Source organism: Staurois parvus, unplaced genomic scaffold (genome assembly GCF_062004578.1).
Source record: "Staurois parvus isolate SC_StPar_1 unplaced genomic scaffold, SC_StPar_1.0 ptg000225l, whole genome shotgun sequence".
NCBI classification, from domain to species: Eukaryota; Metazoa; Chordata; class Amphibia; order Anura; family Ranidae; genus Staurois; species Staurois parvus.
The window spans coordinates 3,126,284-3,141,309 of record NW_028318021.1 but is presented as its reverse complement, the minus strand read 5'-3'; the positions used below and the strand labels follow the sequence as shown (position 1 = coordinate 3,141,309).

The following is a 15,026-nucleotide window of genomic DNA, read 5'->3' as shown; positions in this document are numbered from 1 at the left end:
ATCTTAGTTCAATAAAGTGGATTGTATGGAGTGCAGCCAATCAGATGTCATGTGTTCTCATGCTTTTTCTTCAGCAGGGTCTTGAGTGGTGAGCATGCATACAGACCATGGCAGTTGAGCGTATTACTTATCTTCTTTCAAACAATTGTACCTGCTAATTCCAGGCTTTTCTGAAGCTGTCCACAAGCGGTCCTTGGCTCTTGGACAACTCTTCTGATAATTCTTTTCCGTCCTCTGTCAGAAATCTTGCAAGGAGCTCCTGGTCGTAGCCGATTTTATGGTGAAATTCTGTTTTTTTCACTTCCGGATTATGGCCCCAACAGTGCTCACGGGAACATTCAGAAATTGAGAAATCCTTCTGTATCCAATGCCATCTGCATGTTTTGCAACAATAAGGTTGCAAAGGTCTTGAGAGAGCTCTTTGCTTTTACCCATCATGAGATGTTTCTTCTAATGAGACATTTTTTTCATAGGCCATCAGTTGAGACTGAACCAGCTGAAATTAATTTGCACTGACAAGGGGCAGGATTGCTTTCTAATTACTGATAGTTTTCAGCTGGTGTCTTGGCTTTCCATGCCTTTTTGCACCTGCCTTTCTTCATGGGTTCAATACGTTTCCCTGTGCAATTCCATTTTATTACATATAACTTAATTTCTGAATTTATTTGTTTTGGTTTCTTGGTATGTTTGGATTGCATGGGTTCTTACTGACAGGTGAAAATGTCATGTCAATAGCACCTTTAGAAACCTATTTACCTAGAAGTGTTCAATACTTATTTTACCCACTTTATATAACTTGATGGTTCTTGTGCAGTGTAATACCACATTGATGCAGTTCTATAGATAGACCAGTTACTGTACTCTCAAATTGTAATTTGACTTTAAATATGTTGGCGGTCTGAGCATTTCATTTTCAAAGGACCAGCAATTCTATCCTTAACTTCTAATTTGTTACAAAAGCTTTAAAAAAAAATGTTTATGAAATTAAAAACAACTCCACTTTTAGGAGTGTTTGACTTTTTGTTTCTGCCTCTAAATGCCCCTCAATGTTAATATATGTGTCCATGCAAACATAGGCATTTACAGGCGTTTAGAGACAAAAAAACCCCCACTGCCAGTGCGTTCAGGAGCAGTAGCATTTTGACAGAAAAAATGCTTGATGCACCTAAACTCGTGTTAATGCTAGGAGTATTTAGCACTTGAGCGCTAATTCATTTCAGTGGCCAGCATAAATTATTAATTAATTCACACCAAAGTCCTTGAGACGTCTAAGCGCACCTAAATGTGTTTACAGAAATGCGCCTTAAGGGCGCTTTTGACACAGTTTTTTTCTCCTGCCAGGAGAAAGGCGTTCAGAATTGCTGGGCAAATGCCCAATGTGCATGAGATCTAACTTGTGATTGGTGGTGTGAGAAATGATTATATACATAAGAACAGGATGGTCTCACACCTCCCATAATGTTCTTGGACAAGCAGCATCTGCCTTGACACATTCCATGGTGATTGGCTCAAGGTGAGTTACACATGTGGATATAACTTCTGGGGTCCTTTAATTCATTAGAACCAAGAAAGCCATTTTGGATGAGTGGCAAAACATCTTCAGCATTACAAAACTGGTCCAAGTAAAAAGTGTTACAAAGCTATGAGTATTCTGCAATCATTTTTTTGAAGATCCAGTTGGTAGATCAGAGAAAAGTAACTGTAAAGCTGTGAATGTTAGTTTGAGCTATATAATTTAGCTGCTGTGGCTCCTGGTCCCAGCCTATGGGAGTTTTTCTAATACCCAGTGCATTGCATGGTGACACGCAATGAGAGGATGTGGGCCAAGACTGGGAGCAATAATAAGCTATTGACTGGCATAATGACCCATAGCAACCAATTCAATTTCAATGTATTTAATAGATCACTGAAACATGATTATTGCTACTGTAGTTTGTACATTCTTTGCTTTATTGAATTAGCCCATATGTCATGTCTACAGGGCAGGGTGTAGATGAGCCTCTCTCTGATATTGGCTTCAAGCAGGCCGATGCTGCTGGCAGATTCCTCAGCAGTGTGAAATTTACTCATGTCTTCTCCAGTGACTTGATTCGAGCAAAGCAGGTAATTTCATTTTTTTATTTTATTTAACATTTTTTATGGGCTTGCTAATATATTTCAACCTTTTCTGTGTTCTATATACAGTATCTCACAGAAGTGAGCACACCCCTCACATTTTTGTAAATATTTTATTCGATCTTTTCATGTGACAACACTGAACAAATGACATTTTGCTACAATGTAAAGTAGTGAGTGTACAGCTTGTATAACAGTCTAAAGTTGCTGTCCCCTCAAAATAACTCAACACACAGCCATTAATGTCTAAACCGCTGGCAACAAAAGTGACTACACCCCTAAATGAAAATGTCCAAATTGGGCCCAAAGTGTCAATATTATGTGCAGCCACCATTATTTTCCAGCACTGCCTTCACCCTCTTGGGCATGGAGGTCACCAGAGTTTCAGAGGTTGCCTCTGGAGTCCTCTTCCACTCCTCCATGACGACATCACGGAGCTGGTAGATGTTAGAGACCTTGCGCTCCTCCACCTTCCATTTGAGGATGCCCAACAGATGCTCAATAGGGTTTAGGTATGGAGACATGCTTGACCAGTCTATCACCTTTTATCCTCAGCTTCTTTAGCAAGGCAGTGGTGGTCTTGGAGGTGTGTTTGGGGTCATTATCATGTTGGAATACTGCCCTGCGTCCCAGTCTCCAAAGGATCATGCTCTGCTTCAGTATGTCACAGTACATGTTGGCATTCATGGTTCCCTCAATGAGCTGTAGCTCCCCAGTGCCGTCAGCACTCATGCAGCCCCAGACCATGACACTCTCACCACCATGCGTGACTGTATGCAAAACACACTTGTCTTTGTACTCCTCACCTGGTTGCCACCACACACGCTTGACACCATCTGAACCAAATCAGTTTATCTTGGTCTCATTAGACCACAGGACATGGTTCCAGTAATCCATGTCCTTAGTCTGCTTGTCTTCAGCAAACTGTTTGCTGGCTTTCTTGTACATCATCTTTAGAAGAGGCTTCCTTCTGGAACAACAGCCATGCAGACCAATTTGATGCAGTGTGCAGCGTATGGTCTGAGCACTGACAGACTGACCCCCCACCCCTTCAACCTCTGCAGCAATGCTGGCAGCACTCATACGTCTATTTCCCAAAGACAATCTCTGGATATGACGCTGAGCACGTGCACTCAACTTCTTTGGTTGACCATGGTGAAGCCTGTTCTGAGTGGAACCTGTCCTGTTAAACCACTGTATGGTCTTGTCCACCGTGCTGCAGCTCAGTTTCAGGGTCTTGGCAATCTTCTTATAGCCTAGGCCATCTTTACGTAGAGCAACAATTCTTTTTTCAGATCCTCAGAGAGTTCTTTGCCATGAGGTGCCATGTTAAACTTCCAGTGACCAGTATGAGAGATTGAGAGTGATAATACCAAATTTAACACACCTGCTCTCCATTCACACCTGAGACCTTATAACACTAACATGTCACATAACACCGGGGAGGGAAAATGGCTAATTGGGCCCAATTTGGAAATTTTTACTTAGGGGTGTACTCACTTTTGTTGCCAGCGGTTTAGACATTAATGGCTGCGTGTTCAGTTATTTTGCGGGGACTGAAAATTTACACTGTTATACAAGCTGTACACTCACTACTTTACATTGTAGCAAAGTGTCATTTCTTCAGTGTTGTCACATGAAAAGATATAATAAAATATTTGCACAAATGTGAGGGGTGTACTCACTTCTGTGAGATACTGTGTAAAAGACCTATGGATTTAGTTTAAAACGTTAAGGTACATTTTGCATGGTTATGCTGTAAATGTGGAAATGTATTCAACTAAATTGTTGGTCACTGCTTAACTCGGACTTTATAGATGGGCCTGCCAACAAACTTGACAGGAGCTCTGGGAGGGAGAGCTGAGCTGCTGAGCCATTGCTGGGAACCTTGAGGATGATTTTCAGCTACAGAGAGCAGCAAGAGTTTGCTTTAAAGTAGAAATACACTGCCACAGTAAAAAAAAAAAAAAAAATCAAATGGCAAGCGTCCATCAATGCAGACAAGTGAAAACAATACTCCCACAAATTCCACGTATATATAGATTTATGCACTTATGTTTCTTTTACAGCTTTCTGTATGTAAGTCCACGGTCAGGTTTTAATTGAGCTCACAAAGTGGTAGGCGGGCACATGACAGTCTCTGCTTCTAATGAACCATCTATCACCAATAAGACATGCATGGCTCATTTGCTGACTAGGAAACTGTGTTAAAAAGCTTTGTCTTTGCTGAGATGTAAAGAGTGTGAGGGGACTGAGTGACACCACAAGATGCATGGTGACATTGATAATAGCCGTCAGTTTCAAGGGTGGATTGCTTGAAAACTGATTCACAAACAGAATCTAAACATGGAGCTATACATTTGTCAAGGTGTATGTGGTATACAGCTGTTGAGTGTTCACCAAGTGCGACTAGAGAGAATATCCGGAAGACAGGAGAAACACCAAAACCCAGCCACTATATAGGTAAATATACGGCTTCAGCTCGCACTTCTAGGTATGATCCTCTGACAGGCTTTGCCCCACTTATGGGGCCTAATTATTCTGTATGATTGATCCCTATAGGCCAGGCAAAACATGTCAGAGGAGCATAGCCAGGAGGCATTCAGGCTAAAGCCATATTTTTACCTCTCTATATAGTGTCTGGGTTCCAGTGTGTGGATTTTCTGTCTTCTTATTTGCTCCAGCTAGCCTGGATCAGCTTGTTTGAACGTCACCACCCGAGCTGTGCTTTGGACTGCAAGGGGAAGTTTTGCAGTGCTTCAGGTTTTTGTATATCGGTTACAGTGAATATCCACTTTAAAAGCTAATTCCACCTTTTGCAAAAAAAAACAAAAAAACGTGTGCCCACAATGATTTAAAAAAAGTATTATTTCATTGCATTGGAGAATTCGAAGCATTGTAGCTGAGATCATTTGAGTCCAGGTGCAGTGCAAAGGCTTTTGCAGACTATTCCTTCGGCCCAGGTCTGTACTTTGGTTCAGATCTTTATTATGAGTCTGGAGAAGATGGATGACATGGTTGTGTTGGCATCAAACTAAAAAAACTCCCAGGATGCTGCGTGGAGAAAGATGCCATAATTCAGTGGGGGGAGGCTGTGGGCTGTGACCATGTTTCATGTTACACGCTAAATATAAGTGTAACATGAAACGAGGTCAGAAAGGTGGACTTGGCTTTTAGGTGGCCTAGCCACATATTCACTTTAAGCTGGCCATAGACATTAGAAATGATTAGTTGGTGCACACATCCCGTGATGGCTCCTGTGCCATTTTACTCCCTAAACCGGAGTGCTGTAGATACACAAACGCATTTGTTTAGGGCTATAGAGAAGGAGTTCTGCACACAGCACCCAATAGCAACTGCTTTGAATCTCGAGGACCATCATTTATTTCTATTATGTTCTACCACATAGACCGATCTGGAAAAAAAACTACCAGATTGGGATGCTGCTGTCCAATGTCTAGACTGCAGGGTCCTGGCTTTAAAATCCACTTCTCTTGTAGGCTGCGCATGCCGCTAGGCATAAATTACCCTTGGTAATGACAAGGTTAACTTTCACTGCTTAGTGGGCATTCAAGTAAAAAAAAAATAAGCAAAAACAGACTCCCAGAAATAGACGCATTTCTCTCGACCTGTCTCCAAGGCAACCAGTGTATTTCTCCCTCCTTCCGCCACTTTGTCAGCACCCCTCCTTCTTGAACTTGCCAGCTGAGGATATTGTAAACTCACCAAGGGCAAATCTCTGCCTGTCAGACAGCATTTAGTTTTATTGGATCGCTTGTCAAAAGCCACGTAAAACTGAAAAATCTATCCTCAGTGCAAAGTACATCATTTCTTATCCTTCGGTGGACATTTAAAGGGACCCTGTCAGGACAAAAATGTTAGGAACGTTGAGCCCTCATGTCCGTGTGACTTCAGTGGCTTCACACTTTGTCCAGATCGGCAAGCAAAAATTACAGACTAGGAACTGAAGTAAAAAATGACAGCTCCAATTCCGACATATTCCCTTTAAATATAGTTGGGGGGGGGGTTGTTTTTGTTTTTTTTCACCGCTCCCTCTGTTATTGCCATAATAACCATAACAGAGTACATGGATTGGGCAACACAGTGGCTTCGTGGTTAGTGCCTTGCAGCACTTTAGCTGCAGAAGCCAGGGGTGTACACATGTCGCAGCCACAGCAGGAGTTATACGCCCTGTCATGGTTGGTGGGTGTAGCACCTGCCAAGCATGACCCATTCAAGTAAATGATTCTGCTCTACAAGTTCCCTGCAACCTTGTGCAGTACAGCAAACAAGGGGTTAAAGCAGGCAGCATTGTGTTGCTTTCTCACCGGCTGCTATACAGTGAGGAACAGAAGTATATGAACACCCTGCGATTTTGCAAGTTCTCCCACTTAGAAATCATGGAGTGGTCTGAAATTCACATTGTAGGTGTATTCCCACTCTGAGAGACAGATTTAAAAAAAAATTCAGGAAATCACATTTTATGATTTTTAAAGAATTTATTTGTCTTGCACTGCTGAACATAAGTATTTGAACACCTGAGAAAATCAGTGTTAATATTTGGTACAGAAGCCTTTGTTTGCAATTACAGAGGTCAAACGTTTCCTGTAGTTCTTGACCAGGTTTGCGCACACTGCTACAGGGATTTTGGCCCACTCCTCCACATAGATCTCCTCTAGATCTGTCAGGTTTTGGGGCTGTCGCTGAGCAACACGGAGTTTCAGCTCCCTCCAAAGATGTTCCATTGGATTTAGGTCTGGAGACTGGCTAGGCCACTCCAGAACCTTGATATGCTTCTTACGGAGTCACTCCTTGGTTATCCTGGCTGTGTGCTTCGGGTCGTTGTCATATTGGAAGACCCAGCCACGACCCATCTTCAATGCTCTGACTGAGGGAAGGAGGTTGTTGCTCAAAATCTTACAATAAATGGCCCCATTCATCCTCTCCTTAATACAGTGCAGTCGTCCTGTCCCCTTCGCAGAAAAGCACCCCCAAAGCATGATGTTACCACCCCCATGCTTCACAGTAGGGATGGTGTTCTTGAGATGCAACTCATCCATCTTTTTCCTCCAAACACGACAAGTGAAGTTTGGACCAAAAAGTTCACTTTGGTCTCATCTGACCACATGACTTTCTCCCATGCCTCCTCTGGATCATCCAGATGGTCATTAGCAAACTTCAGACGGGCCTGGACATAAGATGACTTGAGCAGGGGAACCTTCCGTGCAATGCATGATTTGAAACCATGACGGCGTAGTGTTCTACCGACAGTGACCTTTGAAACTGTGGTCCCAGCTCTCTTCATGTCATTGACCAGGTCCTCCCTTGTAGTTCTGGGCTGATTCCTCACCTTTCTTATCACGAGGTGAGATCTTGCATGGAGCCCCAGTCCGAGGGAGACTGACAGTCGTCTTTAGCCTCTTCCATTTTCTAACAATTGCTCCAACAGTTGATGTATTTTCACCAAGCTGCTTGGCAATTGCCCCGTAGCCCTTTCCAGCCTTGTGGAGGTCCACAATTTTGTCTCTGGTGTCTTTTGACAGCTCTTTGGTCTTGCCCATGGTAGTAGTTGGCGTCTGACTGACTGTGGGGTGGACAGATGTCTTTAAAGTGCTCAGACAGGTGTTACTAAGTTAGATTAATGAGTGGAGTAGAGGTGGACTTTTTAAAGGCACAGTAACAGGTCTTTGAGAGCCAGAATTCTTGCTGTTTCTTAAGAGTTCAAATACTTATGTTCAGCAGTGCAAGACAAATAAATTCTTTAAAAATCATACAATGTAATTTTCCTGAATTTTTTTTTTTTTTTAATTCTGTCACAGTGGGAATGCACCTACAATGTGAATTTCAGACCCCTCCATGATTTCTAAGTGGGAGAACTTGCAAAATCGCAGGGTGTTCAAATACTTCTGTTCCTCACTGTAACCCACTTGGACCCTGCAGGGGGGGGAAAGCGATCTGAGTGTGTTTGACAGGTGGTGAAGAGGTGATTTTTTTGCCTCCTCACCACCTGATTTAAACCCATGGTTGCCATGCAATGCACATGATTGCAACACTGTACTACTGTAGTACGGCAATTAGAAATTTAAATCGGGTGTGAGGAGGTGACACTGTGCACGTTGATCTTTTGATTTCTCCCATGTTTTGGTAGATCTCTACCTCTTTAAGGTTGCCTACTCCTGGTCTAGACTGTCCCTAGCATGTGCATGTGTGTATGTATGTGAGATAAGAACATTAGACTGTAAGCTCCTTGAGGGCAGATACTGACATGAATGTACGGTATATTAAGCGATACTTGAATAAACATCTGTAGTAAAAAAATCAAACTGGGCTTTCATTTACCCTGTCTCTGTCTTTGATTTTACACTTCAGATGGCTGAACTTATTTTGCCATATACATTACAGACATGGAAGTTTGTACAAGTCCTGTACAGTGCCGCGCAGAGCTGGCAAATAATTGTGCAGAACCGCAAACTATTGGTTCCTGCCAGCACAACATAATCTATAAGATTCCTGCTAATTATAAAAATCCATTCGATAAATAAAAGAGAAAAATGAAGGTACATGAAACAAAACCAGTGACTTAAACTATAATAAAATATAAACTATTTTATTTGTTTAGATTTATATTAACTTATCCACCTGATATTATTCCTAAACCTCGGATATGCAGAGGAGTAGCTAATATATGTTGTTCAGAACAGGGACACACATATATTCAGGGGTTAGACAAAAAAAATGGAAAAAATGAGGAAGGGTTGTAACAGCGCAAACACTGCAAAGTCCTAGGAAATGGTAGTATGGGTGATGGTGGTATTAGTGGCTACTGTCTGAAGAGCGTAGGATTCCGTGTGGCACTGAGGGCAAGGCTTCCAAATAAGCTGTAGCAACTTCTGTAGATGCGAAAAAGGAGAGAAGCGCCTCTAAGTGCAATAAGTCTTTTAATTCAAGTCTAAATGTAGAAACACTCATATGTGTGAAGTAATCATGAGCTTATGATTACTTCACACATGTGAGTGTTTCTACATTTAGACTTGAATTAAAAGACTTATTGCACTTAGAGGCGCTTCTCTCCTTTTTCTCTAAAAAAAAAAAAATGGAAACACTACATGATTTGCAGATGTGTAAGTGATGGCAAGTTTTGCGTCGAAAGTGGAAGCGATGCAATATTCTTTTGCTTTCGCTGTGTGATGAGACACCTAGCTTTTCATTCACTGCATGCACTGCTAGTAATACGGAGTCATGTCAGAGCTTGCTGAGCTTCAAAGAGAGCAAATCGTTGGTGCCACTTAGCTGTTGCCTCTGTGACTGAAGTTGCCTGAAGGGCTAAATGAAAGCAATGTTAGTGCGGCTTCCCCTGTTGAGCCTTTGTGTTCTGACAGGGGGACCACCCCCTTGCCAGAACTCACTAATCAGCTCTCCCAGCCATTGGTTTCCAGTGCTTATCGGACACTGGTTTTCCAGCATGCTCATTTGACAGAAGCAGGTAATGAGGCTTACTTTTGTAGAACAGACAGTTGTACACATGGGTTGAACCGGCCAGTATTGGCTGATGTTGGACCCATGTGTACAAGGCTTTATTTAGTAGAGCAGTTGCCTTTACCCTGACACTTTCACGTTAAAATGATGTTTTATGTTTGGCATGGTGTACTAAAATAATTTAATTGCAAAGGTTTATTATATTAGAAGAGTATTACGTTTTATTTTCTCTCACAGACCGCTTGTACCATCATGAAGAATAACCTTCACAGCGAGGGCATTGAAATTAACTATGACCCCAGACTACGGGAGAGGGTGAGCATGGTGTCATGAAGGGTGTCAAACCAGACTACATGAAAATGTGATTTATATAATAGATTTTCTTTAAAGGAAAACAGTGGTGTTCAGTCAATGTTACTTTTTCACTTTCTACATTTATTTTATATTTTTTTCTTCTCTCTATATTGCTATGCTGTATGTTCTTTGATGCAATACATGAGAAAGGGTTTCTGGAGCACTATAGGTTATCTAAAGACACAGCACAGCTGTAATTATCGTCTTTCGGTTTCTCTGTGGCACCTAGAACAGCTTGCTGAAAGGGTAGGAACATTGCTCTGGTAGTTTCACTTTTGTATCTAAATTGGTGAGGTGGGGAGAAACTGGAAAACATGGCTGGTTGGATAGTAGACTACATGATGTTCGTACATTAATATTTCATATTTACTTGACTGAAAAGATACATATTTTCCAAAATGTAATTTTGTGTGTGTGTGTGTGTGTGTGTGTGTGTGTGTATATGTGTGTGTAAAAATTTTTTTTAATGAAGTATAACATTTGCTGTTGTTTTACTTTCATCTGTTTCAGAAATATGGTATAGCGGAGGGAAGACCTCTAGGTGAGCTGAAAACTATGGCAAAGAAGTCGGGGGAGCAGTGTCCTTCATACACCCCTCCAGGGGGAGAGACCTTGGACCAGGTAATATATCATATGTCTCTGAAATGGAAGTGCCACACCAAGAAAACCAAAATGTATTCCAAGTATAATTGGTGTCTAGAAGCCAGTGGGTTTCGGGGGTCAAATGCCACCCCCTTCATTAAGGGCTGAAATTTGATAGAAATAAACAAAGTGATCATAAGGATGATGAGAAAGGACTGTCTTTTATAAATAATATTAATAGGTATAAAGATACTTGTTTTAACTATAATTGTAAATTAGATCAAAGGTTATTGAAAAGTTGAGTCATAATCACACTATGCTACATTACTAACATTAAGAAATGATTAACCCCTTTGTGCCTAAGGGTAAAACAAATCTTAACGCCTAAGCACAATTTTTGAGCTTTGACATGTGTTAGCAAATTCGTGCATATCGTAACAACTTTTTTGTGCATCCAGGTGGATTATACCTTGTTTTCAGGACAAATTGTGCTTTCATTTGGTGGTACATGGCAATAGATATCTCCTGATTTTATTACCAAAGGAAAACTGGCCTAAAATAGTAAAAAAAAAAAAAAATTTAATTTTGCTCAGGGTGGATAAAAATCAATGATTTTTTTAAAAAAAAAATCAAAAAAATCGGATTTTTTTTATTTAAATCGGATTTTTTTAAATAAAATGCTTTTTTGAGGAAAATATTTTACCATCCAAAGGTTATTCCATCATGAAATATGGAATATTTTTTATATGTTTAATTTTTTTGGTAAATAAATTCCATGAATCCATTCACAATGTCATGCTCTTCCAGAGGTTTTTGTAAGATTATTGGGCAGTTTCTCTGCCTACAAGATATTATCACAGATGCTTGGTTTACTTTGCAGTTCTCAAAACTGAATTTGACTCAGCGGAGATCACATGCCTCTTCTTCACAGCAAAAATGTTATAACATGAACAGATTTAAGAAAAAGACCTTAATCCTAACTTCTACAAACCTATGAATACAGAATCAACCCCTTCAGTGCTAAGTTTCAAGAAGTTCAGTGAATAGAATAGAAACAATATTTTTCTGATTGTTTGTAGTGGAATAGATCTGCACAAGAAGAAAGTGAAACTAAGTGTGAGGAGGAAGGGGCTGACAGTCTACGTTTCCTAAAATATATATATTTTGTTTAGCCAAATTAGTTAACAAACATGGATGTTTGTTTAAGCAAATAACATATGCTGGAATGTTATTGTTTCAGTTAAATCTATTTAAATTGTTATTATTTTTCTCCTTCCTAAGTACAACAGAAAAGTTGTCCAAATATGAATGATTAACCTATTAAACTGGGGATTAAAAAAACTAATATGAAAAGTTGTTATTCTAAAAATCTTCATCTACTTGTATATTAAAGTTATACCAGCAAGAATTAGTCTTTATGTAGAAAACTAGGATTTAAATCAAGCCTTACTGACTAGTGATTTAAATCGTGATTTAAATCAGTTTGATTTAAATCAAATCCACCCTGATTTTGCTGTATATTTCTTGCTATTCAAATGGTTCATAAAATATCATAACATTCATAAATTATTGGAGCAACATAAGAAATGTATCACTATACAAGAGAAGCACATTTAACCTATTTACTATAATAATACTCAGAAAAATATGGTAGCATTAGGGCCTAATTCCATGTTTAGTGTGCCTTTAAATAGAATGTTTAGGCCAAGATGGCTATCAAGCTTCTCATAATAAGTCTAAAAAAATGTGTGTGTATGTATGTGTGTGTGTATATGTACACACCCCTGTTAAAATGTCAGGTTTCTATGATTTGAAAAAATGAGACAAAGATAAATAATTTCAGAACTTTTTCCACCTTTTAATGTAACCTATAAACTGTACAACTCAGTTAAACAACAAAATGAAATCTTTTAGGTAAAGGGAAATAAAAAACTAAAATAATATGGTTGCATAAGTGTGCACACCCTTGAGCTAATACTTTGTTGAAGCACCTTTTGATTTGATTCTAGCACTCAGTCTTTTTGGGTATGAGTCTATCAGCATGGCACATCTTGACTTGGAAATATTTACCCACTCTTCCTTGCAAAAACACTCCAAATCTGTCAGATTGCGAGGGCATCTCCTGTCCTCTGACAGGAGATGTCACGTGGGTGTGGCATAACGTGTAAGGGCGTGGCCTTGGACAAATGTGAACCTGAAGTGACGTTATACGGAAGCGTAGCCTGGATCCGCTGATTCCTAACCTATTTTTATGGAGTTTTTATTTGCTTATACATGTGAGTGTATTACTTTTTGATAAAGCAAATTTGTTAGTACATACTGCATCATTGGAGTGTATTTTGTTCCCCCTGCATAAGGGTAGGAATCCTTAACCTCCAGCCACCTTAAAGGGACCGGTCCTTTCTTTGGCTTGGTGTTTTATTGAAAAGAAAAAAGGTGTTTATCAACTTATATATGGTTGATGATCGGGAGAGTGGAAGAACCGTTTGCCTGCTTGTTATTATATGAAGTGCAGTATAATTGCTCTGAGGTGAGAGTTCTGTGAGCACTGTGGTGACCTGCATGTTTTACAGTAATTCATTTGATGGTGTTGGTTTAAGAGCACATGAAGAAGCATACTAAGCTGTGAAGAATTCTAATAATGAATCACTATTGTTGATTTCACATTTACATGGACTTGCTTTTTTATTGTTATGATTTATGTATGTTTTATTTCACTATATTACATTTATGAGTCATATTCTATATTAGCAGTACAGCATTTATTTTATTTAAGTAATTTTATGTTTTTGTTGTGGGAACACAATTTTAATTCTAGCAGCAGCCCCTATTAATTTGTTTTTTTTTTAATAGTCCAACTTTTTTAATAGTGAATGTTTTGTGCTAATATTGACTGGTATTTGGAACTGTTCATAAATCCCTCTACCTTGATTGAGGCCCCAGTTCCAGCTGAAGAAAAACAGCCCTAAAGCATGATGCTGCCACCACCATGCTTCACTGTGGGTATGGTGTTCTTTTGGTGTTGTTTTTGCGCCAAACATATCTTTTGAAATCATGGCCAAAAAGTTCAACCTTGGTTTCATCAGATCAAAACACATTTTCCCACATGCTTTTGGGAGACTTCAGATGTGTTTTTGCAAAATTTAGCCGGGCTTGGATGTTTTTCTTTCTAAGAAAAGGCTTCCGTCTTGCCACTCTACCCCATAGCCCAGACATATGAAGAATACGGGAGATGGTTGTTACATGTACCACACAGCCAATACTTGCCAGATATTCTTATAGCTCCTTTAATGTTGCTGTAGGCCTCTTGGCAGCCTCCCAGACCAGTTTTCTTCTTGCTTTTCATCAATTTTGGAGGGACGTCCAGTTCTTGGTAATGTCACTATTGCGCCATATTTTCTCCACTTGATGATGAGTGTCTTCACTGTGTTCCATGGTATATCTAATGCCTTGGAAACTCTTTTGTACCCTTCTCCTGACTGATACCTTTTAACAATGAGATCCCTCTGATGCTTTGGAAGCTCTCTGCGGACCATGGCTTTTGCTGTAGGATGCGACTAAGAAAATGTCAGGAAAGACCCAACTAGAACAGCTGAACTTTATTTGGGGTTAATCAGAGGCACTCTAAATGTTGGCAGGTGTGTACTGACTCCTATGTAACATGATTTTGAATGTGATTGCTTTATTCTGAACACAGCTATATTCCCAGTTATAAGAGGGTGTGCAGACTTATGCAACCACATTATTTTAGTTTTGTATGTTTACCCCCCCCCCCAAAGATTTCAGTTTGTTTTTCAATTGAGTTGTACAGTTTATAGGTCGCATTAAAGGTGAAAAGAGTTCTGAAGTGTGTGTGTGTGTGTGTGTGTGTGTGTGTGTGTGTGTGTGTGTGTGTGTGTGTGTGTGTGTGTGTGTGTGTGTGTGTGTGTGTGTGTGTGTGTGTGTGTGTGTGTGTGTGTGTGTGTGTGTTGGAAACCGTGGTACAAAGCATAAGATCACTGGAAATAATATCAAACAAATGGTGTGAAAAATCGTCATACTGGTGCAGATATTGAAGGAAAGAAAAATTGATAGCGTGGCAAAGGAGTGGTAAAAATTATACACATGGAAACAATGTTAGCAAATGAGGATATATTTACCTTGGAGGAATAACAGTACATATTATAAGGACTCAAGACATGCTGGGATTTTTCTGGAAGAGAGGAAACAATGTGATTCCAGTGACCATTAAAAACTGCGCAGGTGAAGTCTGCACACTGGGAGCAGTGAAAAAGCACAGCAATATTCAGCAGCATTGTGGAGCAGCAACCAGTTATGCTGCTGACCTTGTGTATTTAAAAATACATAGAGTAAGAATGAAATAATCATTAATCACTTTCCAAAGCGATCAGACTTCTTTAGTAAATCAACCCTCCTTTGTAGTGCTATGAAATTAAATCGCATTAAAAAAAGAAGCTAGCAGGTATAAAGTAAAGGCAGAAAATTAGAAGTGCCTTACG

General features: G+C 39.9%; 1 protein-coding gene across 1 annotated transcript in view; it reads left to right on the top strand.

The window, feature by feature from the left end:
• TIGAR (TP53 induced glycolysis regulatory phosphatase) overlaps positions 1-15,026 on the top strand; it is a 38,771-nt gene that overhangs the window by 14,743 nt on the left and 9,002 nt on the right. Inside the window, exons 3-5 of the mRNA XM_089679484.1 lie at positions 1,982-2,103; positions 9,829-9,906; positions 10,456-10,566. Of these exons, the coding sequence (XP_089535610.1) occupies positions 1,982-2,103; positions 9,829-9,906; positions 10,456-10,566 (311 nt within the window). The remainder of the gene's footprint in view (positions 1-1,981; positions 2,104-9,828; positions 9,907-10,455; positions 10,567-15,026) is intronic.